Source organism: Malaya genurostris, chromosome 2 (genome assembly GCF_030247185.1).
Source record: "Malaya genurostris strain Urasoe2022 chromosome 2, Malgen_1.1, whole genome shotgun sequence".
Classification (NCBI taxonomy): domain Eukaryota; kingdom Metazoa; phylum Arthropoda; class Insecta; order Diptera; family Culicidae; genus Malaya; species Malaya genurostris.
In genome coordinates, this window is record NC_080571.1 from 225,906,335 (window position 1) to 225,933,666 (window position 27,332).

The following is a 27,332-nucleotide window of genomic DNA, read 5'->3' on the forward strand; positions in this document are numbered from 1 at the left end:
CCTATGAATTGAACCGCCAACCCTGCCTCGTCAGACATGATGCTTTACAGGGTCCGGCACTCGAAGTGTAACCAATTAAAAAGGCCATAAATTCAGTTTGGAAAATTACTTTTACTTAATTCAAAGTACAAAATGTGTAAAAATAATACAAATTTCAGAATCAACTCACTTTTGCTCGATATGACCACCTTTTGCCTTGACTATGGCATTGAGACGGTCAAAAAACGAATCGTAAGCTGCCCGAATGTGACTTGCAGGTGTATTTTGGCCCACTCGCGGACAATAACTTTTTTCAGCGTCTCGAGACTGGTGTATCTTTTAGTTCGGACTTTGCTCTCCAAAACGGTCCAAAGAGAATAATCCATTGGATTCGCATCTGGTGAATTCGAGAGCCATTGTGTGGACGTGATGAAGTTCGGAACGTTGTTTTTCAGCCATTCTTGGTTCACTCGAGCTTTGTGAGACGGTGCCGAGTCCTGCTGAAACGTCCATGGTCTGCCACCGAAATGTTTGTCTGCCCACGGCTTCAAAGCAACCTCCAGAATACTTTCCCGATAATATGTCGCATTTACCTTGACGCCAGGCTCGAAGGTCTGAAGTTGGTTACACTTCGAGTGCCGGACCCTGTATCATGTTTATCATGTACTTGAAAAATTGTTATAAAGTTGTGTATTGGAAAATATCCATTTTATTATTAAATTTAAACATCTAAAGAAAAGAGTTTTTATAATATAGGGGAGACCTGGCTAAGCCGGGCACTTTTTTGGAAATTGAAAAAATATACATTACCACTAGGTTTTTACCTAAGTTATCTCTGCCGTTGTGTAGATTTAAACTTAAGCTACAATTCCCAATTTGTGATTTGAATAAATATGCATTAGTTTTCATACCAAGTTGCGCAGAAGTGACCAGCCCAAAACCCATTATTTTTGGAACAACAGAGCTAAGCAGGACTCGTTTCTGGCAAATTAGACTATAAAAAAATTACTGTAGGTGTATAAGATATTTAAGCTCTGTGAGAGGCAGGTTTACAGGCTGCGCGGTAACTAACTTGGAAACACAAGAGAAGGACGATAGACTGCCAGTACCAGACCTTCAAGGAGTCAAGGCCGGCTGAAAAACAATAAGACCGCTGGCGTTGACCAATTACTAAGCGGGTTACTAAAACACTTTGGTGATGCTTTAGTGAAAGCACTACACTCGGTCGTTACCAAGATCAGGGAAGACGAGTTTTTACCGGAGGAGTGGATGGAAGGAATCGTGTGTGTTGGATTAGCAATTACCCGTGTACTTGAGCACCGTATAGAGGGCTTACCCGATGAGATGTGATATTTAGTGTTCGAATTATTGCGAGTGGCCATTTTCGCCCTGGTCTCCCCTACGATTGTTTCAGTTCCAGTTTTATTTCTCATCCTTTATAATGAAAGTATCAGTTGCTGAGCTTGCTGCTACTATACTAAAGTTGTTGCATTTGTAGAATTAAATCTTAACGAGTTTTAACGATTTGCGTTAGCAGTTCATTTTGTATTCCTATGCCCTGTCCAGTAAGAGGCGGAACGAAACGTGAAGAAAGGTTCAATTGGTTTGTCTGATGAACAGAGAAGAGGTTTGGATACAGGGTACCGGTCGTGAGGCGGTTAGGATTTAGATCATTGTTATTTAGGTTCTCCTCTAATTATTTCTTTAGTTGCATTCATTGAATAGAAACAGTAAAGTCTTTCCGAACGGAATTTAGCAAAATCTACAAATCAAAACACCCTCTAGTTCTGGAACCGTAACTAGTATTCACAAAAAAATCAGTGATTTCGTATGAAACCCTAAGATTTTAAGTTTGTGAAAATCGATTTGACCATCTTGATGAAAAGTGAGATCCTTTTTGCCTTTCTCTATAGAAAGGTATTGGAATTGCTGGAAAAACCGACTTTCGAACGAAGCCTCGGAGACCCATAGTGTTATATACCATTCGACTCAGTTCGACGAGATCTGAAAATGTCTGTGTGTGTGTGTGCGTGTGTGTGTGCACTTTTCAAAGATATTTGAACGCGCTCAATTTTCTCAGAGATGGCTGAACCGATTTTAACAAACTTGGGCTCGTTCGAAAGCTACTGTCGGGCCATTGATCAAGTTCGAAGATCAAATGGTTGTGACTTTTGGTTCCAGATATATGATGGTATAAGTGACGTAACCGACAAAACACATTGATTTTTACCGCTCTTATATATAAGGGTATTAAATTTTGGGATCACCTCTATTTTCGTTAAGCTCTAGTGCTCAAAAGTTTAAGCACCTCGAAAAAAGCCTTCATGCAAAATTTGAGCTAAATCGGACATGCGTAAGGGGTGCTGCCCGGTGGTAAAGGTTTGACAATTTTCGATCTTGAAATACATGAAATTTCCAAAATCGAAAAAATTGTTTGATGCCGAAACTCTTAAAACTGCATGAAACATCGAAATTTAGTGTCATCTCAAAAAAAATTTTCTAATTTTTTCTAAGTCCCAAAAAGTCGACTTTTTCAACAAAATTTTTTTCCGAGATGACACTAAATCTCGACGTTTCATGCAATTCTAAGCCTTTTGGCATCAAATTTTTTTTTTCGATTTCGAAAATTTCATGTACTTCCCCCTATGATGATTTTTCAAGATATATGAAAATTCCACTGAGTGGACTAAAAAGACTTTTTTTTTAGATTAGCATCACTGTTCTCATACAAATAGGCAACGCAAATGTCAAGCACTAGTTTGGAAAAATGATGCTGACTGTGTGACATAAACACTGAAGCAAGCTTTTGTGAACTACTCGAAACAATATGAATCAATTGGTGTCAAAATTAGTATCCGAAATTATTTAATAAAAGTATGAAATATATTTTCATGGGGCTGTTATGAAAGAAGAGAAAGGCATTATCACACTACTAGGTGGATTAAGAAGGGGTTTTTAATTTTTGACCACTATTTTCAATACTTCCGATTTCGGATTCCGAGGACCGGAATAGCCGAAGTTGGTTCGTATGGCAATAAATATGACTTACAATTGAAACAATGTTGAACAGAAAATTATGGGAAAAAGTTGAACGTTCATCTCTTATATCGATACAGTTGAACAGCATCAAATAAGTTTTTCTCTTCCTTAGAACGCATTCTGATTGGCCGGTGCTGATATCGGTCAAATTAAAGCAATTTTCAATAGTGTACTATTGGAACACTTCAATGTTGTTGCAATACAGGTTAAAGTTAAAAAATTTCGAAACCATTGGTAGCTAGATTAAATAAATCTTTCTACAAATCACTGAGCTAAGAGCTTTAAAAATTATGATTGGGAATCTAACGCGTCATGAGTTTTCCTCATTGATACTTGTTGATACCTAACATTTCAGTAAACTTTAATTTTGAATTATTTGTGATTATGGCATACAACTGAAAATGTCATCACAAATGGTGTAGCCGGATTTGCATATGAAAACTGCCCCCAAACAGAAAAAATTGATACACGCTGTTTGAAAGGGTTTATTTTGGAGATGATTTTCCAAAAAATTTAATCCTTTAACTGCCATATTGGTGAAGTGCGGGTGGTTTTTCTGATTTTCATTTTTTTAAATTTTTCAAAAACCTGAAAAAATCACTCTAAATTTTACATCAACAATAAATCATTTATGAGTAAATTACGCTGTATTTTTTCAGATTTAAAAAAAAATGTGGACGGGTTCAATATCAGACATTAAAATATAAATCATTCGAAAAACCATGCGTCTCCATCAAATTGTCATCATCCAATGGATACGCATGGTATTTAGTTCTAAACTCATATATCACATGCCCTTAGAACTAAATACCATGCGTTTCCATCTACAACTTGAGTGCAGGGCTTAAGAAAGAATTGCATTCCTTAAGTTATTCACACACGCCCGTACGTCTGCCTCAATTTAGCTATGTTTCCTTATATAAGCTAGCTAGCTTATATGTTTCCATTTCCAGCTCATATGTTTCCTTATATAAGCTAGTTAGCTTATATAAGGAAACAATTCGTTTGAATGTATTAGTGAACATGTTGCCAGCGGACGGTTGCATTTCATAAGGATGGACCAGTGAGAGAAACATGAATCAGAACTAATAAATTGACAAATATTTAGGTTTTACTATACGGTTTAAAGTTTTTATTTATGAACTGATAAGTCTTTTTACATTTATTTTTCATTTATTGTATTCAAATCAAATAAATCAACAAATATACTGTAGTCAATTTTAATCTCACATTTTTGCTATATTTTGAAAAAGTTCTAAAGGACAAATAAATTATAGTTTGTTTTGCAGAAAAAAAATTCCCAGATACCAAGCGCAAAATCAAGAAAAATTTGAAACCAATAGGAATCTAAAAAAACTATCAGTTCTAGGGTAAACTGTTCGTCGACGTTCTGTATCACGTGGTATGAATAGTCAAGTTGCCTGAAATTTCTCAACAAGACATTTGAAGTCGAACGGCTTAAGCTCATAAAGACGGATAAATCAAGCTAGGATCGGACTAACAGTAAACAAAACGAAAATAAAATATATGAGAGGAAAAGGCTTTAAAATAGAACACCTACATACTCGAATATTGGCGCGTGCCGATGGTGGTCGATGAATTCGTGTATTCATTCACTTATGACCGCGGATAAGAATTCAGTAATACGTCACCAGGATATCGGACGGCAAACATTTGAAAATAGTTCTTAAGTGGGATTCGGTAGACTCAAAAAAAAGAGAAGCATAGCGAGCAAGGTGGATCGATCCAATGAAGAGTAACGCACGCAGTATCCGAATGTTGGATGTCTGGTAAAGAGTTGTCATAGTCTGAGCTGTATGGAGACGACTTCTAAATACAGATGCGGGCGTGTGTGTATAACATAGGAAATAAAATTCTTTTATAATTATTAATTACGTCAATACTCAAGCCCTGAACTCAAGTTGTAGATGGAAACGCATGGTATATAGTTCTAAGGACATGTTATATATGATTGTAGATCTAACAGATCGGCTGAAGAGTTCGTATCGTTTCTATGAGAGGGCGCCACTAGAATTAAATCCATACCATTTTCAGTTAGTACCAACCTTCAAAAGATACGTGTATAAATTTGACAGCTGTCTGATTATCAGTTTGTGAGATATTGCATTTTGAGTGAAGCTACTTTTGTTATTGTAAAAAAAAAAATGGAAAAAAAGGAATTTCGTGTGTTTATGAAACACTACTTTTTGATGAAAAAAAGTGCCGCCGATACCATCAAATGGCTTGATGAGTGTTATCCAGAATCTGCACCGGGCGAAGCAACAATTCGTAAGTGGTTTGCAAAATTTCGTACTGGTCAAATGAGCACCGAAGACGATGAACGCAGTGGACGTCCAAAAGAGGCTGTTACCGATGAAAACGTGAAAAAAATTCACAAAATGATTTTCAATGACCGTAAAGTGAAGTTGATCGAGATAGCTGACACCCTATAGATATCAAAGCAACATGTTGGACATATTATTCACGAATATTTGGATATGAGAAAGCTTTGTGCAAAATGGGTGCCGCGTGAGCTCACAATCGATCAAAAACAACAACGAATTGATGATTCTGAGCAGTGTTTGTAGCTGTCATATCGAAATAAAACCGATTTTTTTCGTCGATATATAACAATGAACGAAACATGGCTCCATCACTTCACTCCGGAGTCCAATCGACAGTCAGCTGAGTGGACTGCACGCGATGAACCGAACCCAAAGCGTGGAAAGACTCAACAATCGGCCGGTAAGGTTATGGCGTCTGTATTTTGGGATTCGCATGGTATAATTTTCGTCGACTACCTTGAAAAAGGAAAAACCATCAACAGTGACTATTATATAGCGTTATTAGAGCGTTTGAAGGACGAAATTAAAAAAAAAACGGCCTCATTTGAAGAAGAAAAAAGTTTTGTTTCATCAAGACAATGCACCGTGTCACAAGTCGATGAAAACCATGCTGAAATTGAACGAATTGGGCTTCGAATTGCTCCCTCATCCACCGTATTCTTCAGATTTGGCCCCCAGTGACTTTTTCCTGTTCTCAGACCTCAAGAGAATGCTCGCTGGTAAAAAAATAGAAGCAATGAAGAGGTAATCGCTGAAACTGAGGCCTATTTTGACAAATCGTACTACAAAAATGGTATCGAAAAGTTAGAAGATCGCTATAATCGATGTATCGCCTCTGATGGCAATTATGTTGAATAATAAAAACGAATTTTAGCAAAAAATGTGTGTTTCTATTGAACGATACGAACTTTTCAGCCGAACTGTTAAATACCATGCGTCTTTATCGTATGATGACAATTTGAGGGGGCGCATGGTTTTCCGAATGATTCATATTTTTAGAGTCTGATATTATACCCATCCACATATTTTAAAAATCTGGAAAATATTCTGGATCTATTTTTGATGTAAAATCTAGAGTGGTATCAAAATTTTAACGCGAATAAAAATACAATATATGATATACATTTTGAAAAATTTTGAAAAAAATCAGAAAGATTTCCCATGATTCCTGAAATATTAAAATATATATTTTTCAATTTTTTTTGCTAAAGAGGTATTTGAAAAATATAAACAAAACGAAAATCAGAAAAACCACCCTAACTCCACCAATATGGCAGTTAAAGGGTTAAAATTTTGGGAAAATCATCTCCAATATAAAACCTTTCAAGCAGCGTATATCATTTTTTCTGTTTGGGGGCAGTTTTTATATGCAAACCCGGCTACACTCTTTATGGTTATATATCCGATGGTATGTAGCAAAAACGTATCAACATAACGTTACCCGATCAACAAGGGAGAACAAAATTGTATCTGGGATTGTTTCGTTGTTTCTATCTAAATTAGTCATAATCTTGGCCTCGTTAATAGTTAAAATAACAAAAATTATAACTCAATTTAACTTAGGTGATAACAAAATTGTTACAAACCTTGATATGTAAATATCAATATTATATCTAAATTCGTTACAAATTTAGCATGACTTTTCAGCTGTTATTACCCATTTTTGGGAGGAAAGGCTTTACGGTGCAAATCTAAAAATAGATTTCGCGAAGTAAGATGAAATTGCAAACTTTTAGGCGATTTGATTTGCCATAAAAAAAATCATGCAGTTACGCGCGACTGGTTTCGAACCGGGAAGTTTTGAGTTGCTAACATACACTACGATTGCATCGGGGTATGAGAAGCAACTGATGTTGGAAGGATATATTAGCATCAAGGCTTTTATCGTATCAAAGAACGTTCGCTGGCAACTCTTCACCGATTGAATCAGTGCCATCAAAGAGAGTTGGAAATCATCGCAACAACAAAAAACCCGGCATGGCTCATTTAACATAGAATCGACACCAGTGCGAGAGCGAATTTCTCTCGATGACATTTCTGAGAATCAAAGGTTAGCACGCTGCTGTGGGGATCCTCTCTGAAGCAACAAACGGTTGCTTATTCTCGTTTCGCGATCCGATTCTATACAGGCAGTTGATAATTGCGATAGAATCATTTTACTATTGCCGCTTATTCTAACTATGTGCATATAATCTTTGTATAAGTTGTGTCTATGGAAATGTATGTGAATGCTCCACACAAGGGTTATGAAATATTGCAACCTAGTATGAGAATCATCAAGTCGAATCATCGATTCGATTTTCTGCGATAATTGTCAACTTGCGATTCTCTCTTGGTAAATTCGACACAGCGGCGATCATTATCAGACTGGAATTTTTTTTAAGGGCCGAGAAATACTCAGAGTATGAAGTGGAGCGAAGGAATGTAGAAAAATTCTCTCGCGGTTCATGCATTGAGAGACTCGAGTTCTTGTAGCATCTTCTACCGGATTGAAAATGTTGTATACAATATAGATAGCAATATAGCAGCTTCTGTGAAATTTTCGGCAATCACCAACACTGATTAGCATCATATAATAACTAGTGTAAGTTCATATTGATACAAAAATAATCTATCGCTCTCCACCTCTTTCGTCGTTTCCCTCCAACCGGCATATGAATGACAAAGGGGCTGATTTATAACTAAGCGCAAGCTTCTTTTTGGTACTGAAGAATAGTTGTAAATGAACGGAAATGATTAAATTCAGTGAAACAAAACTACCTTATAGAATCTGAGGAAATTAACTTATGAATGATAGTTCTTCAGTTTTTTCTTCTTTGTACCAAGAGGGCCGACTTTCAAATAACATTCGAATCAGTTCGCTCGTTCAGTTGAAGTAGTGAATTATCTGTACGTGTGTGTGTCGATTGCCGGGTATATAAAATGTGCACTTAATTAAAAGGTGCACTTAATTAAAATGTGCACTTAATTTTCTCGGAGATGGCTGAATCGATTTTCGTTAATTTACATTAGAAAAAAAATTCGTTTGAAAGACAGTGAAAAATCAGAAGAAGTGTATATAATATCGATTCAAATAGCAAGTTTTTATGAGTGATGATCAACTAATTGCCTATTAGTCACATTAGTCTGTGATATCCGCAGCCAATGTTCAAAAAAATGTTCAAAAACCATCAAAACTGAACTTTTATTCGGGTTTGATTGTTTGATATCTACCTAGATTTACTCACAGAAAAATTATTCAAATAGAAAGTCTCATAATGCGAGTCGGTGCTTTAAACTCTACATTGCAAATTTCGAATCCCAGCTTATGGTTCCGGATTGGAAGTAATCAAAATACTACGAAATGAGACTATCATAAATTTATCACGTATGGATGGATTGAACTTTTCAAATCGAAGATACAGGGTGATTTTTTAAGAGCTTGAGAACTTTTTTAAACAATAAAACGCATAAAATTTGCAAAATCTCATCGGTTCTTTATTTTAAACGTTAGATTGGTACATGACATTTACTTTTTGAAGATAATTTCATTTAAATGTTGACCGCGGCTGCGTCTTAGGTGGTCCATTCGGAAAATCCGCTTTTTTATCGACAAATTTTGTTCAGCGATGAGGCTCATTTCTGGTTGAATGGCTACGTAAATAAGCAAAATTGCCGCATTTGGAGTGAAGAGCAACCAGAAGCCGTTCAAGAACTGCCCATGCATCCCGAAAAATGCACTGTTTGGTGTGGTTTGTACGCTGGTGGAATCATTGGACCGTATTTTTTCAAAGATGCTGTTGGACGCAACGTTACAGTGAATGGCGATCGCTATCGTTCGATGCTAACAAACTTTTTGTTGCCAAAAATGGAAGAACTGAACTTGGTTGACATGTGGTTTCAACAAGATGGCGCTACATGCCACACAGCTCGCGATTCTATGGCCATTTTGAGGGAAAACTTCGGAGAACAATTCATCTCAAGAAATGGACCGGTAAGTTGGCCACCAAGATCATGCGATTTGACGCCTTTAGACTATTTTTTGTGGGGCTACGTCAAGTCTAAAGTCTACAGAAATAAGCCAGTAACTATTCCAGCTTTGGAAGACAACATTTCCGAAGAAATTCGGGCTATTCCGGCCGAAATGCTCGAAAAAGTTGCCCAAAATTGGACTTTCCGAATGGACCACCTAAGACGCAGCCGCGGTCAACATTTAAATGAAATTATCTTCAAAAAGTAAATGTCATGTACCAATCTAACGTTTAAAATAAAGAACCGATGAGATTTTGCAAATTTTATGCGTTTTATTGTTTAAAAAAGTTCTCAAGCTCTTAAAAAATCACCCTATATTATGGTGCGATATATCGTTTTTTATTTCATTCATTAATGTAAAAATTTTCATGCAATGATATAGAAGACAATGGGTAAAATGCGATATGTGCAATTTGTAGATCTTATCAATTGATAAAATAATAAATAATCCGGTAAAACTAAAGTCGCTATTTTCAATCTGCAACTAAAAGACCTATAAATCGAAAAAGTATTGAGCTGAGTTTAGATTTTCGTTTGGAGCCCAGTTCAGATTTTGAATTTCGTTTATAGCAGCGTCACTTTTGAAGACGATTTGAAATTTTTAACATTTATCACTCTGTGTTTTCGGAACAAAAATCGGTCACCGATAAAATTGAAAAATTCAAGCATTCATTTGATTCCAAGCTTGTGAAAATCATATCTGAAGAAACATTGCAGAATTCAATGAACTGAGTCGAATGCTATGCTAGTTTTTGAACATTACTTTTTCCATTACTTTAAGCTTTTGCCTTACTTTTTTTTGTTCGTAAGAGAAGAAGCGCAAAATCATCTTGAAAAATATTTATTTTCAATTTAAAATTAATATTGGAATATTAACTTTGCACAATTTAAGTAGGAATTACTTAGGAACGTTCTCAAATTTAAAATTTAGGCCGTCATTTCAAAATGAAATATCAAATTATTGTTTTCAAAAGCATCTTCAGGTATGTGAAATTGGAAAAAAATTGTTACTACTCTTTAGCATTTTTCGGGTTGAAAGTCAAAAACATGATCGACAAAAGTGTTTGAACCCTTTTTTTCAATTTTCTAGTATAGTTTGACCAGGAATATAACGGCCCTTAATATAATATCTGGACTGGCTATAGTTTTAATATAATCTGAATGCTCGCATTTGATTTGGAATCATATTCATAACATAATGAGATATAAATATTAAGATCATATATAATTTTGATAGAATCCTGTTATGTTCTGTTGATCGGGTAGATACAACAAGGGATATTCACGATCATAAACATATAACTCTCTCACTCACGATAAATACTGAAAAGGCGCCACATAGTAAAGTAAATCGTGTTCACGACAAAATCTTTGAGTGGTATAACCGAATAAATACTTAACCGATTCTTCCAGAACAAACGTTTTTTATCCGATTTTGGTATCTAAAGTTTTTTGCAGACTACCGCTGTGGAATACAGCATGGATCAGACCGCCCGCAAGAAACAAGTAAACCATGCCTCATCCGCAGCGGCAAAAAAAACTTTGAATCCAAATGCCAGATAAAAATAATTGTTTATTGAAAATCGGTTAAGTTTTATCCGGTTTATGCATTTTTTGCAAGTTTTTTGTCCAGTTCTTTCAAAAAAATTGTTTGTTTTAATTAAAAAGGTTTTAACCTTAAGGTCATTCGCCTCTTTGGGATAGAAAAACTTTTAGATCCTATGTGCGGGATTGGGAATCGAACCCAGAGAGGCTGCGTGAAAGCCGTCAACTCACCCATCACGTTATACTCGTCGCCGGCAAAAAAGATGCTTCTAAACGATATTTGCGTTTTCAAAGTCCATGTTTGATTTTTTGGGCTTAATATTCTTATCCGGTTTTTGCATTCAAAAATACTTAAATTTCCATACTTAATTTCTCTTCTATAATTTTGGCATTCACTCGTTCATTTAAAAAATGGTTCTACCAAATGGATTTTAGCTCCTGTTTGTTTCTTGTTCCTCGGGAATGAAAGAATGTTTATTCTATATTAAGCTTAAACTTCAGTGGCTCTTTAGAATTTTTCACATAGATACCTATATGCCGTTAAATGCATTTTTATGTCATGAAAAAATGGAACAAAAGTTACCCTTAGTTGTTGATGATAAATTTTACGATACTCTAGTTATTCCGTGTTGTGTTGTTCTGTTCCCATCAATGCTGCTGTTGTGTTAAAAACTGAACACATTCTTGCACCAATTAACACAAATACCCACTTAACGAATAAGCTGTTCCACCCCGGTAACCGGCCACCAGGGTAATTCGAATGTGATGCAAATGAATTTAATTTTAAATTGCCAGAGAAATTATACCGTGGACGAATATCCTTCGCTAACCGAAGCACATTTTTTTCGCAAGCAAGAAAACAAATCTTCCACTCGACGATAGAAACCAAAAAAAAAATATATAAAAAAATAAAAAAAATTTCTACTACTTCATGCTGTACTTACAGTCAACGCTGACCTTAATCCGTTTCGACACCGTCGGTGGGACGCCGTTGGATGCAATGCAGAGGTACGCGCCCATGTCCAGGCGGGAGATTTTCGATATCTCCACCGATTCGCCGTCCCACTCGAGCACTGCAATTACCGAGGCGAGGCGACATGAAGAAAATAAGGAAAATTTATTAATGCGGACAGTGCGGTCTGCGGTGTTTGAAGTAGGAGCAGGCAGACGTTAGTGGTTCCGGCGAAGGAACTTGCCCGTAGCCCGACGATTCAGGATTTTGCTTCAAAACATCTTGTGTACGATAGGTTTACGATTGGCAGGATTTCGGGAAGAATTACTGATGAACAAAAAATTCGAAACGCTTTTCTCCAATTACGAAAATCGTCCGATTATTTTCGATGTGTTCCTGTTGAATGCAATTTGTGGAAATGTTCCACGTGAAATAATTTAAGTTTCTCAACAGATGTTCGGTTACCGGAACTTGTGCAGGTTAACGTTTTGAACGTCATGTTGCACGAAATCAAATAATTGTTCCTTAAACCCTGTTCCAATAATTCTAAACATTTTTATGGATAAAATGGAAATTAAATTCATTAAAGTCATGAAAAAAACCAGGGATTTCTACAATAAAACAAAAAATCGTTTACCACCTTGAAGCATTATTCCCAGGTCTGCTTGCTCGCGAGCTGAACCAAGCAATGTCATGATCAGAAAGAGAAAAAAAAAAATGCTGGCGATACTTACCACTTAACGACTTATTAATAGCTATTTTAGAATTATCGTCTCGCTTCCACTTGACCATCGGGTGGGGACTTCCCGTGGCGCGACATTTCAGCGTCACGTTAGATCCTTCTCGGACGATGACGTCACTCGAGCTGAGCGAATCGTCGATGTTTGGTGGCACTGCAAGGAAAATCCGAGATATATACAATTCAAAAAAAAAGTTATAAATAGGCGGCAGAAGAAGGAACATATTTTAGCCTCGGCAGGTAACGCTAAGAAGTATGAGTTGATGAATGTTTAGGTGCACCGGTGCCGGATATAAAGTTTAGAGACAGGAAAAATAAAAAAAACGTTTATTTTATTTACATTCGATTAACCAGAGTTTTTTTTTCTCAAGGTCGATCTCAACGAGTCCACTTGCAGACCGAATGTACGTTTTTTTTTATTTCGTTTGCTTCAATCACTTTACGATCTGTCAAACTGTATTACTGCTGGGCCACGTTGGGCAACAGACGACGAATGACTCATCTCATTTCAGGTATTTACGTGTTGGAAGGATGTTAATGATCCTAATGTGATTTGAATTTAAATTGAGTTTTCTTTCGCACCGAAGCAGGAAGTGAATACAGTGAAAAACTGTGGATGGATTGTTGGTGAGATTGGAGGGGTGGCGAAAATCGATATGTACATAATTTTGTCTACAAGTCCTTATTTGTTGATTTTGGTTGGATCTAACGGTGTTTAAATCTTTTCGTACTTTTTGTATTTGAATGTAGAACACTCCTTGGATTTCTATAGGATTCGTGCTGAAAATTCGAAAGTATGAGCATATATATGACAACATTGAGGTAGTAAGTGACATACAGTATTGGACAAAAGAATACTCATTCTAAAGAGCAAATTTTTTTGAGATGCCAATTGTAAAAAGGAATATAATTATTTATGAACTCCCAAATCGAAACTCTTGTTAAAAGCTAGTAAAAGTTAAATTAGGTTTAAGGAGCGTTTTCGTATCAACAGGCAAATTAAATCTGTAATATTATTACTATTTTTGACGTAGTAGAACTTAAGTTAAGATTTAAACTTTAGTTTCAGAGTACCGGTTTATAAGTTGTAACCGGTACTCTTGAACTGAATCCTAATTCCTGATTCTGGAACTAGATTTTTGTAACTGGTTTTTGTCTTTCTCATATAGAACGGCTATGCAGTCGCTGTGAAAACCGACTTTACAACCGAGGCCCGGACGGCCAAGCATCATATACCATTCGACTCAATTCGTAGAAATGACAAAATGTCTCTCTGTGTGTATGTGTGTGTATGTGACAAATAATGTCACTCAATTTTCTCAGCGATGGCTGCACCGATTTTCACAAACTTAGATTCAAATGAAAGGTCTAATGGCTTTATACAATTTTCTTGAATTTCATTATTGAAAAATTCGCACTCAATTTTCTCGGAAATTTTTGAACCGATTTTCAAAACCTAGGAAGCAAATAAAAGGTCTTAAAAATTTTTAAAAAGTCTCCGAAAAGTTAATCTAGATCCGACTACCGGTTCCGGTATTACAGTGCGATTAGTGAAAATTTTTAATTTCATGAGTATTTTTTCAGAAGCGATGGCGAAACGAGGTTTACATTTTTCATAAAACTTACTCCTAAGTTCATCTAGTTTTCAAATCTTGTTAGTTGGTGAATATATAAAACTACTTTGGGACTACTAGTCTCCGGTTTCCGCTTCCGAAAGCACCGATAATAGTGAAGAAAATCTCCAAAAACGGAACTCAATTCGATTTCTCAGCAACGGTTAAGCCGATTTTCACGATTCATGAGTCAAATTAAAGCTCTCATTGTCTTTAAATATACTGTGCAATTTCATCCAGATCTGACTTCCGGTTCTGAAATTATAGGGCAATGAGTGTCAAATCATTCAAATCGCCATTCAAAATGACGATGTTAAACTGGTACGCGTCGGTACGTGCGGTTTTGCGCCATTCGCAGCGTGCTTTGTTCAATTTCGTTCACATTCACATTTATATTTTTCATGTGAAAAACGTGATTAATCCACCTAGCAGTGAGATGATACCTTTTTTTATCAATCCGCATGTGTTTTTGCATGGATATTCTTAGGTGTTTTAGTTCTCATGACATTATTTTAATTATCGTCGTTTTAAACGGCAAATTGAGATTTTAATCACTCATTACCCTGTAATGCCGAAACTGCAAAACATATCGAATTTCAATCTTAGCGTGTGACAATCGATTGAACATTCCATGAGATGTCGAAGTAAGTTCCACTTTAGAGTTTTTCGTCATTATTTATGATACTTCCAGAGCCGGTATTCAGGAATTAGCATAGCCCAAAATGATTCGAATGGCCATAAATTATTACGCCAAACAAACATGAATTTTATAAACTCATCATCAGTAATTCCAGAATCGGATAAAATTCATCAATTTTGTATGGGACCTTAAGTCCTGTAATTTTTGTTTTTGAAGTTCGATTTGGTCTTTTTTGAGAAAATGATTGAGCTTTGAGAATCGATTCGATACTGGAACCGGAATTCTAGAATCGGGGTAGCCGAAATCAGTTAAATTTACCTGAGGAGTGTGTAGACATCTTTGAGAAATTGTAGTGCGAATTAAAATTTGGGGGTACATTCCGAATCCAAAAACGAATACCGCTCAAACTGAAATAAATTTATTTGGTAATCGACTATCCAAATCTGCAAACCCGATAAACCTGATTAATTTATGTGAAATGGACATTTTTATACTAATCACCCTGCATCTCCTAAACCAGAAGTCGGATCTGACTAAAAAGTAAGATGTTTTATAGGATTTTAGGACCTCTCATTTGAATCATCTATGATTCTTAGATTTTATTTGAATCTTAGATCGGTTCAGCCATCTACGAGAAAACTTAATTGCATTATTTTAATTTCGTTTCACATATCATCCTGTGGTTCCGCAATCAGAAGTCAGATCCGAACCTAATTCAGGAACCTTGTTTGGGAGTATACGACTTTTCATATGAATCTGAGTTTGTAGAAAACGGTTTAACCATCTCCGAGAAAATTTAGTGAAATTATTTGTCACACACGCATTTGCTGATCTCGACGAACTGAGTCTTATGGTATATGGAAGTCATGTTCTTCCAGCATTTATTGCTGTAAATAGTTTATATCAATATAATTATGGAATTACTTCCAACTCGATAATGCTGGTATCATCTGGTTCACATATGCCATATTCGAAAGATTATGTTGCCAAAAATGAACCGTGCTAAAATTGGTCCGAGGCAAATTGTCATAAAAAAGGATGCTGTACACAGTCTTTTTGGTACTTAGAAACAATTATATGTAACAGTATAAAAAATCGTGTTTCATGTTGCTTCCAAGCATTGCTTTTTCATACAGCGCTCAAAATTCCTTCTACTGGAATAAGGCTTACACAAAAATATCGATATCTCCGTTGAAAATGGACGGATTTTAACAATCTATGGCTTGTTGGATAGGTATTGCCGAGCGAAATCTAAGTATGGAAACATATTCTGTTTTCAAGGTCAAATGTGACAGATACTGTTAAAAAACTGAAAATTTTGACATAAAACTTCGTATAACTCAAAAAGTAAACATCCGATCTCAAAACTATTCAATAGCGTTCTGGGTGACGGGGAGACCTTTCATTTGCGACTAGTTTGATCAAAATCGGTCCAGCCATCTCTGAGATCTCGACCTCTTAGTTGACAGCACGCATACAGACACACACACACTCTCACACACACACACACACACACACACACACACACACACACACACACACACACACACACACGGACATTTGCTCAGTTCGTCGAGCTGAATCGATTGGTATATGACATTCGGCCCTCCGGGCCTCGGAACATTTTTCGAAAGTTTGAGCGAATTCTATACCTATTTTTCATATATATAAAAAAAAGGTAAAAAATATAAATTACTAAATCTTTTATTCAATTTGTTTCTACTTGTTAGTGTTATTAAAAAATCATGATAACGATGCTTTTCTATAAAAGTTTACTTATTACCTTGCTCATATAGAAAGTTTAAGCAATCACTTGGAAAATTGACTAATGAAAATCGTCCCAGAAGGCTAAGTGGTCTTTGTCGTTCGACACAGTTTAACGAGCTGAGCAATGTAGGTGTGTATATTTGTCAGTATATGTAAAATAATATCACTCATAAAATAAAAAAATCTCATAGTCCCATGGGTTTTTATTGAATTTCATCATGCTTTCATAGTGTAAAGCGCGTTTAAAATTGCACACCGTCATTTAGAGCGACGATGCAAAAAAAGATTTTAAATTCTTCTAGATTTGGCTCAAAACTGATTCAATTTGTGGGTTAAATAGTTACTCTCTAAACGAACCGACTCTGGCTATATTGGTCCAAGTTCCCGGTTCCAGAAGTATCGGAAATAGTGGTTAAAAAGTCTAAAACGAGACTCAGAGATGATTTGATCGAATTCCACAAACAGGCCCAAATAAAAGTTCGTGTAGTCTCATAGGATAAAGTTGGTTGATCCCTTAGTGCGACGATGCAAAATAAAGAAAAATTCTTATTAACCTGATACAACTGTTTACAAATTGAAAAGGTTATATTAGTTTAAACCCAAAGAAAGTTTCTTGTTTTATTCAAGATTGAAAAAAAAAATTTCTTCACAGAATCTTCTAGTGATATTTTTGAAAATGAAAGTAATATGAGACAAGTAGGTTTGATTAGATTTTGGATTTGTAAATCAACAAAAAGAAAACCTGTTTTTAATCCCCTACTAGTGTAATGATGCCTTTCTCATATTCATTATGTTCTTATGGTATCTGAAGACCTCTGAGTTGAATCTAAGATGGTAAAAATCGGTTGATTTTCGAAAGAAGTTACTGATATTTTTTTCACCTTTTTGGTGCAGGTCGTCAAATGATGAGATAACTAAGTCCTCACAAGTTCCTATCTCATGTTCCGGAACTGAATGTTGGATCAAAATGAAATTCAGGAACTTTGTATGAGACCATAAGACCTTCCATTTGAATCTGAGTTTGTGCAAATCGGTTTAGTTATCTTCGAGAAGATTGAGTGACAATATTTATCACACACACACACACAGACATTTGCTCAGTTCATCGAGCTGAATCGAATATGACATTCGGCTCTCTGGTCCGTGGTTGAAAAGTCGGTTTACAAAGTGATTGTATAGCTTTTCTACATGAGAAAATCAAAAAAACAGCTACAACATTGCCAATGTTAGTGTGTGACAAATATTGTCACTCAATGTTCTCGGAGATAGCTTAACCTTTTTTCACAAACTTAGATTCGAATGAATGGTCTTACAGTCTCATACAAAATTCCCAACTTTCGGATCCGGAATTACAGAGTGATGTAACTATCTCTCGTTACCGCCCGCTCAGTCACACAATACTCTACCCAGTCCCAGGGTCGGCACAATCCTCGCCGAGGTTTCTCAGTATGAAAGGGGGAAAATCACTTTTTTATTTGGCTCCTAACAATAGTTTATTCGGCGCTTTGTCCTTATGGTCCCTAACGTCCCTAATACCCTACTAATTTACAATTTGTTTGATACACTTACGTTTTTAATGAAAATGTGTCGAGTGTAGGGCCCGTTGCGCACCTCCGGCTGCTATCAGATTCGGTCCTGGATCGTCCGGTTGCGGTGTTCTGGAACTCGGATGCTCCCCACTTATCGTCGCCGTATAGTTGCAGTCGATGAACCGGGAACTCGGGTGCTTCCGACAGTTAGTCTCACTGGATCGAAATTGCTTACGGGTCTGCGAAGAAACGCTGGACACGTGTTGGTTGATGGGAGTTTTGGGTTAGCCACCGATTCGTTGCTCACACGATGACAACTTTCCCGTTTCTTGATTGTTGCTTCCAGCACGGCCAAACCGAATGGTTTTTGATGGTTCCACTCCGATAGAGTCTCAAATAAATCTTCATTGGTTCAATGGTTGCTTGAACATTATCGTTTAGCCGTTGTAAAAAAACACATTCGCTCTATTCGCTGTTGTAAGACCAAGTGAAGTCTTTCCCGGTACCCGAGTTCCCCGGAACCTTGATACCGAGTTCGCCTTCGTACGCTTGTCGTTACCGTTACCAATTTCAGTTCAGTGGACGTCGAATGACTGGGGTCTGTAGGTGGTTGTGGCGTGTAGGGTTGTACAAACTGAATATAATGCCTAACGTGTGTAGAGATTATTTTGTTTTAAAATGTTCGTTGCGCCGTCTAGCTAGCATATTATACTTGTAAATAAATATATTTTATTTTAATCTAATTGAGAACGTTTATATTTCATTTTAAGGGTTTTAACGATTTAATCATAATTAAATATAATTTCCATATATCCTTTCTAGCTGTTTTTTTATAAAGTGATTTTACCCCATATTTATGTAAATTATTTCCTAGGACTAAGATAAAGCAGTATGTACAGGCGAAAAGTGAACGGAAGGTCACAGTGATATGCACAAGAAAAATGAAAATAATGACAGATTCAACTGAGAGGCCTTCAGATACCATAAGAGTATTCCGAATTTCATTCAGATTCAACTTACGGTTCTACCCTCAGGAACCTTTTAGTAAAAATGTTATTTTCAAGAAAATTTTTCCCATAACTTATTATGTGATGAATAGCGAATTCTTTAAACTAGCTAATAAATTTCTATAGTTTTCAGATTAAAATAGTCTATGTCTGAATTTCATGAAATCAAATTCACATTCACAGTACTGTTAGACCCAAAGATGTGCTTATAAACTCGTACATCCAGGTCCGACTTCCGGTTCTAACATTACAATGTGATAAGTATTCAAAATTTCAAACCGTCATTGAAAATTGAGAAATATCTTCTAAGTTCGGTTCGAAATTGTTCCAATTTTGAAGGTTTTGTTAGTTATGGCCATACGAACAGTTTCTAGTTATACTGAACCCATCATTTTTTTTAAACCGTCATTTAATTTTAAGGTTAAGAAAATTTGAAAATTATTTTTAATTGGACTTGACACTGAAGAAAAGTAGATAAAGAAGATATTATTAGCATCAGAAATCAATTGCATAATCAATTAATTACAATTGGAAACCAACATTTTTGAACCTCCCAACGCTACTTTTTGTTTTAATAGCCGTTATAAATCTTTAAAACAATATTTTAACTCGAAGCATACTGTTGAATCGAAGGTGGGTCATAATGGCCATAGAGTGACTGTTATAAAAAAATTCGTATATCAAAGAAATGGCTTTGTTTCTCTAGATTTTATACTGTAAATAGAGACATTAGCACTGCTGAAAGGTAGTTACTAAGAGGGAACCGACCATTAGACGTTTTACACGGTTCAAATGTTTTTTTAGTCGAGGCAAAACCTTACCACTAAAAGCTGCCTAATGATATTTTCAGTTTTTTCATATTTTCCTGAAAACGACAACTGCCAAACTTGCATAGCAGAAAGATCGTAAGAAATGATATTGTTACTGATAAAATTTTTGTTTAGAATAGTCTTGAATAATTAAAAAAGGAAGCGGGGCGTTTAGGCCAGCAGGACGCTTTATAACACATTCCCCTAAACGGTAGAGCAATCGTATTCAATATCAAAAATAATTCTTTCAATTGAATTTAGCATTTCTTTTCCATCGGAAAAGATTTGGACCCGGATAAGTCACGATATCGTTAATCTCTCGTTTCTCTGAGGGAATCATCCTGACGATGAGCGGAAGTTGATCGGAAGGAATATCGATTTCACACAAGAAGGAATCAATTTGAATCGACAACGTGATTAGGAGAGGAGCTCTGCAGTCGGAATTGAATTATCCTGTTCTACTTGCCGGCGAGTTGACTTTTTTGCTGATGACGAAACTGGAAGCTGTTTCATTACCGTGTTTTTGTTGTTTATGCTGAGTTCCTTCATTCGTAGCACGTTCGATCCGAAAGCGATGAAATGATACTTGATTCGTTTCAGGTGAATAGGGTGGTTAGTTAGACTTACCGACAACGTGCAGATAGCCAAACTGCGTCTTGGCCGTTACGGTGTTGATTTGGCACATGTAACGTCCCTTGTCCTCTTCCTGGACGTTTGATATGTGTAGGAACCAGGTCTTATGCTTGTCATGCTTGTCGTGCGTCACGCTGATCCGCGGGTTACGCGTTATCACATGGTTATGTACAGTTAGGATGGCGGACTGCTCAAAATGCATCCACGCTACCTGCGGATGATAAGAAAAAATCAAAGAAGACATCACCATGGGGGTAAATAATCAAATCATATTAGCAAAACATGTCACATTCGTTGGTAGGATTTCATAACGATACAATTTTATTTACGTTTCTCTATCATCAGACTGTTTACGATAGATCCCTGAACCGCATCCCTTTTTTCTTTTTCCCCATCAAAAGAAAGGAGTCCATTGACAAATTTGCTCGTGGTTCTTCACGGTAGTCAATTTGTATTCATTTCTACCGTATGGGCTCCTTCGCTACACGTATGTGTGGCCACGTACAAGCCACCTACCATCAGTTGGGGGAAAACGTTGCGGCTTAAGCATCGCAAGAACGAGCGTTTTATGTTGATGGATGCGTTGTTTGTGTACGTTAGGGTGGTAGAAAATTTTGAACGGAATGTTATTCAACATTTCTGTGAAGCGAAAGTATCACGCGTTCTAGTTTTGGAAGAAAACTGAGGCTGGAGCTGGGGGAAGAACAAAACAACGGAAGAACGGAAGAACGGAAGAACGGAAGAACGGAAGAACGGAAGAACGGAAGAACGGAAGAACGGAAGAACGGAAGAACGGAAGAACGGAAGAACGGATGAACGGAAGAACGGAAGAACGGAAGAACGGAAGAACGGAAGAACGGAAGAACGGAAGAACGGAAGAACGGAAGAACGGAAGAACGGAAGAACGGAAGAACGGAAGAACGGAAGAACGGAAGAACGGAAGAACGGAAGAACGGAAGAACGGAAGAACGGAAGAACGGAAGAACGGAAGAACGGAAGAACGGAAGAACGGAAGAACGGAAGAACGGAAGAACGGAAGAACGGAAGAACGGAAGAACGGAAGAACGGAAGAACGGAAGAACGGAAGAACGGAAGAACGGAAGAACGGAAGAACGGAAGAACGGAAGAACGGAAGAACGGAAGAACGGAAGAACGGAAGAACGGAAGAACGGAAGAACGGAAGAACGGAAGAACGGAAGAACGGAAGAACGGAAGAACGGAAGAACGGAAGAACGGAAGAACGGAAGAACGGAAGAACGGAAGAACGGAAGAACGGAAGAACGGAAGAACGGAAGAACGGAAGAACGGAAGAACGGAAGAACGGAAGAACGGAAGAACGGAAGAACGGAAGAACGGAAGAACGGAAGAACGGAAGAACGGAAGAACGGAAGAACGGAAGAACAGAAGAACGGAACAGCGGAAGGAGTTCGACAGTCTGATAGACGTCAATAATTAAAAATCTCTCTAGCGTTCAATATAGACATCCTCTAAATGTCATCCATTAAAATTTCATCATGAATTCTCGATTCACCAGTGTTTTAGTTATTGTGCTTTTAATGACGCTACTTTGGAAAATTGGAATCAAAGGGAAAAAAAAATTCATATCTTACTAAAACAATGATATTCAATGAACAAAATACTGCACAAGCAAATAAATGATTTAATTAGCCTTATCGGGGTTATGTTTCAAGAAAATCAACCATTATACACAGGAATGCCAAATTTAAGCGCAATCGTCAATCATCCGGATGAGGCTGTTGTACCTCAGATCGTCTCAAAAGCTCATTCCATCATTATAGAAAATAGAAAGTGGAAAAGCAAAAGATGGCTGACATCGTAAAAATATCAAACAGAAGTGTATTCAGTGCATTGTTTTGCCTGAGCACTTCAATATGAAAAAAGAGATTTCAAAATGGGTGCCGCGATATTTTTGAAATTCGAATCTCAATTGCATCCACCGTACTCGCCAGATTTAGGTTCCAGTGACTATTTTCTGTTTTCAGGTTTAAAAAAGAAGCTTGCCGGGCGGGTTGGCGGTTCAATGCATAGGGCGCTGGTTTTATAAACCAGTTGTCATATGTTCGCGCCCCGACCGGGAAGGATTCTTAGACTCAAAAAAAAAAATAGTAGTATGCAATGATTCTATACGTTATGAATCGGCTGCAAAATCTGTTGAAACAGAAAGACCAAACTTTACAAAAGGAATGTAATACCAAGACTTTGCTTTTTTGCTGGGAAGGTATTTGCTCTTCAAGGATGAATAAAATAAAAATTTGAAAGCGAAGTTTTTGGTCAGACCTGTGACTTTTAATTCACGTGTCATTTATACCTTGAGAGCTTAAAAAATATTCGACTTTGAATTAACTTCTGATGAGCATTTTTTGTCTATTACTTTTTTAAAATAGTGTATTTAACTATTCCATTATTTTACATGGGGCTCGAAGGTTTCGAACTTTCTATTAAGCTCAAAAATAACGAATGCGTCCAAGACTTGAGCAGAGATCCAACAGTTTATTAACTGAGTCTCAGAAGTTCAATGGTACGTATTCATATTTTTGTACTTATCCGTCAAGCTACAGTTGGTAGACAGTGAAATGTATTTTAATGTTAATGTTGCAAAGAAAATAATTGAAAACAAATAAATATTCGGAATGTTTAGGAGTTAGGCTAATTTTGACGCAGAACGTCATTATTTCGTCATTATTTCCTATCAGGTGTATAACTTTGCCAAAATTAAAAGCTTTATTTCGAAAAAGTGCTTACAGATGTATTATTCAAAGTATTGTCCGTCGCTAGCGACAACTTTCTTCCATCTTTTCGGAAATTTTCGGATCCCGGCTCGAAAGAAGGAATCCTCTTTTGACGCTATCCATGAAGCAATCCATTTTTCCAACTCTTCGAAGGATTAAAAATGTTGATCTGCCAGAGGATGGTGAAAGTCAGAAGGCGCGACATCTGGGGAATACGTTTCCAGGTACTTTTTGACCACATTTGCGAAGTGAGGCCGAGCCTTGTCGTGTTGGAGGATGACTTTGTCATGTCGCTCTTGATATTGTGGTCGCTTTTCTTTTAGTGAGACGTTTTGAAATGGCTTGCTGACTTACTCCCAACGATTCGGCAAGCTCTTCTTGGGTTTGGCACGAATCTTCATCAAGCAATGCTTCTAGTTGTTCATCTTTAAAGTTTTTTTTTCTCTTCCATGGTTCCATGGACACCATCCAAACATGGTGGTGTCTTCGCCATCGAAATCACCATTTTTAAAACGTTGAAACCACTCCCGACACGTTCTTTTACTCAGAGCAGCATTACCCAAAGTTTCTGAGAGCATTCGATGCGAATAATACGAAAACAAGAATAATTGTCACTGAAACGGCGATGACAATTCGTTAGGGATTGTACACACTCACTTTAAAGGCATTATCATCCGTTTATTTTTACCAGCCTCATCCGGTACAGCCACCTATCGGAAAACGGCGGAAGCAAAGTTGTACACTTGATATATATGGAGTTGCGAATTCAAAATACGGACAATAAAACCGTACAAATAGTGGTCAGGTTTTAAACATCTACAGATCAACCAATCCAAACAGCATTTCGAAATCATTATACTTACTGCTTGAAAATATTCCTACGCATCGATTTGAGTAGATAAAACTGTATGTTGCACTCTTAGAAAAAATGAAATTTACGCTTGATGTAAATTCAAGCTTGCCGTAAATTTTTCGTTGGTGATGCAATATTACATCTATAAAGATGTGAATTTTTTTAAGTGTGTAGATAATTAGTGATCGAAGCTTTGAATAATAATGAACATTGTCTAACTGTTATGGTTTATATGGTTTCCCTTAACAGAGATGACAGTTTTGCACACCTGAGGGCATGCGGTTTCGTAGGAATTTCACTATCCAATGTGAGTATTTGCCTGGAAAACAAGTCACAGCGCCGACTTGCACTCAGTGCGGTTCGTTAATGCCGTGAAGAAGGTTGCTGTGTTCATATCTAAGCGGATTTTCATCGATTTTTTTGCATAGCAAATTATTAAACTTTTCGTCACCAATCGCTTATTTTTGAGTGTCTCTCTTTATAACTTAGACATAGTTCATACGTATACGAGTATGAATAGTCTTGAAGCCAAATCTACTGATTTGGTCTCAGGAAACGAAGCACGAGAGCAACGGTTTTGTAGAAATTACACTATTCAATGGGTGTGTGTTTGCGTTTAAACAGACTCTCTTCACAAAACAAAAATCTGTATCGAGCCAATTAACACTCTGTGCGGTTCGTTAATACCTGCCATGCGAATTAGTAACTGGACCGTTTGTGGATTTGTTTTGTGCGCCGTTCTGCCTCGTACGAGAGACATTTTCATCTAAATTCTGCTGTTTCTTAGGATTTGAGGAAAACGCAGGATGTCCTCGAACATGGGGTGCTGGTTGAACGTGATCAGTATCTTTCATCAACAAAACCATACCATCAGGGCATCCAAAATTCACAAAGAATTATTTTGGAATAAATATTCCGGTTAGACATAAACAAGCTCATATATGATGACAACATGACAGCAAAAGTCCATTGAATAAATGCGGATATGCTAACAGTAACTGTTCAGAAACTTCATTTACAACGAATAATTTAATTTGAAACTGAAATCTTTCCGAGACAACAACCTCGAAGGCATTTTCCGTTAAGCAGGAGAGTAATTTGGTGGAGAAAGATCTAGCAATTGAAGAGTGTTACTTATTCAAATTGCCGATTTAACGATTTATTGATTTTAGTTTGTTTGACACAAAGTCGCCATAACTCAGTTCAGTTTTGGAAACGACTGTGTGGAAACATATATTGAAGAAGATAAATGAATGAAAATTTTAACAGAAAAGATGATTTTTTTGGAAAAAGATACGCTCAGATACAGGACTCGAACCTGCGTTCTTATGCATTCCGTGCATACGCGCTACCATTTCGCCACCCTGAACCTTGTGATAGACACAGCTCTAAAACACGGTTAGACATGATAGATCGTACATCGAACATGATCTACATCCTGGCCGTCTCCGACCGGTACCATACATCCAAACATCTTCTCTATTCATCAAACACTAGTCTTCTGGCTGCATACCTATTTTCCGATCAAGCACTGAATAGGAGAGTGTATTTATAATCGCTTGTCACTTGGTGCCAGTCGTTGGTTTCAAAATTCCAGAATATCAAATCATACAGTAATAATGAACAATAATAAAAAGACATAATGGACTACTGAATGTATCATACAAGTCGAACTGTTTTAGGAATATATGTAATATAACCAAATGCCAATGCGTGGAAGATGCACATTATTTTGTCTGAGTGGGCTGATTCTATTCTAAACAACAATTTTGCAGCCGATGGTTATCGAAGACCTACGGCTTTCGAATTTTGTGTGACATTACTAACAATATCCAAACATTATTTGAAGGTTTCAAAACAGTTGAAAAGGAAGGAATAACCAATGTAAACAAAGAATGCTGTTCTTAATTTGATAATCAAAAATAATAATATTTATTTCATTACAGCTTCTATAATGATAATGTCTTGATCGAAATTAAATTTAAAACTGATAAAACAATATTGGAAAAACCTTCAAGTGTGAAATCGTTGGCATAAAATCTTCCTAAAAACTTTCCTGCAATTATAGTCTTTTCGAAGAAGCGTAAACTTCAGAATAGATAAAACGTATTTTACTGTCCATAAACTGTACTTTACGTCACGACTGACTGAGGTTTACATGTTTAGCATGTAATTTTCTCTTACCGCTTTCACACGGCTAACTACAACTGTTTGAATTTATATTTACCTTTTGTCTGCCCAGGAGATATGTGATTCTGTGGGTCAATGGATACACGAACGCTCTTTGGGATCTAATTATTTTTGGTTCAAATCCCAGTCGGTTCCAATCATTTTTGTTTTTTTTTATTTTAAAGGATTTTTCGGCCATGTAATTCTTAAATTGCACGTAAAATTTGGTTAATTCCTATGGATGCCTTTTGTTACAGCTAATTCAATAGTTTTTTACAGGCTTCTTACTAACTTTGCACGTTTTGAAACCATATCTTGAGACATATCTTTAATAACAACATATAATAAAGTAGGGGAGGCCGGGACTAAACCGAACTCTTTATAAATTATAAAAAACACTCATTACAATAAGGTTTTTACCCAAGTTATTAGTATCGTTTTGTAGTTTCAATTTACTGCTGCAATTCTCAATTTGTGATTCGGAAAAATATGCATTTTTTGTCTGGTTTAGCCCCGCACTGGCAATTCATTTTCGAGACGCAAAAAAAAAAAGAATTTAATTTTCCATGTAAATCGAAATACTCAATATTTGCAGAATTCAGCACACTATAAGTACTAACCAGACCATCGTTATGGTGCACAGAAATGAAATATACCCAACAAATCAGAAAATTAAAACAAAATTCTATATGAAACGTGCATGTTTTGACATGAAAACGATTGACGCCAAACGGCAAACACTACACTGACTTAACTCAGTGTGATCCAGCTAATTGACGTCTGCCGGCACATGAAAGTTCGTTTATTAAGTAAAATTTATAAGATATTCAAGCTGTCCGAATTTTGCCCCAGTCTCCGCATTATTGCCTATGTAGCCACTTGATGTTTCAATCTTCTTACATTTTTATATTCTAAAGAAGTTATAAGTTTAAGAGGTAAAAGGTTTTTACCC

General features: G+C 36.6%; 1 protein-coding gene across 6 annotated transcripts in view; it reads right to left on the minus strand.

The window, feature by feature from the left end:
- Nucleotides 1-27,332, minus strand: part of LOC131427834 (lachesin-like) — a 268,707-nt gene that overhangs the window by 179,431 nt on the left and 61,944 nt on the right. For all 6 annotated transcript variants that reach the window (XM_058591374.1, XM_058591376.1, XM_058591373.1 and 3 more), the window contains exons 4-6: nucleotides 20,603-20,819; nucleotides 12,606-12,764; nucleotides 11,864-11,992 (exon numbers count right to left, since the gene is read on the minus strand). In XM_058591374.1, the coding sequence (XP_058447357.1) occupies nucleotides 11,864-11,992; nucleotides 12,606-12,764; nucleotides 20,603-20,819 (505 nt within the window). The remainder of the gene's footprint in view (nucleotides 1-11,863; nucleotides 11,993-12,605; nucleotides 12,765-20,602; nucleotides 20,820-27,332) is intronic.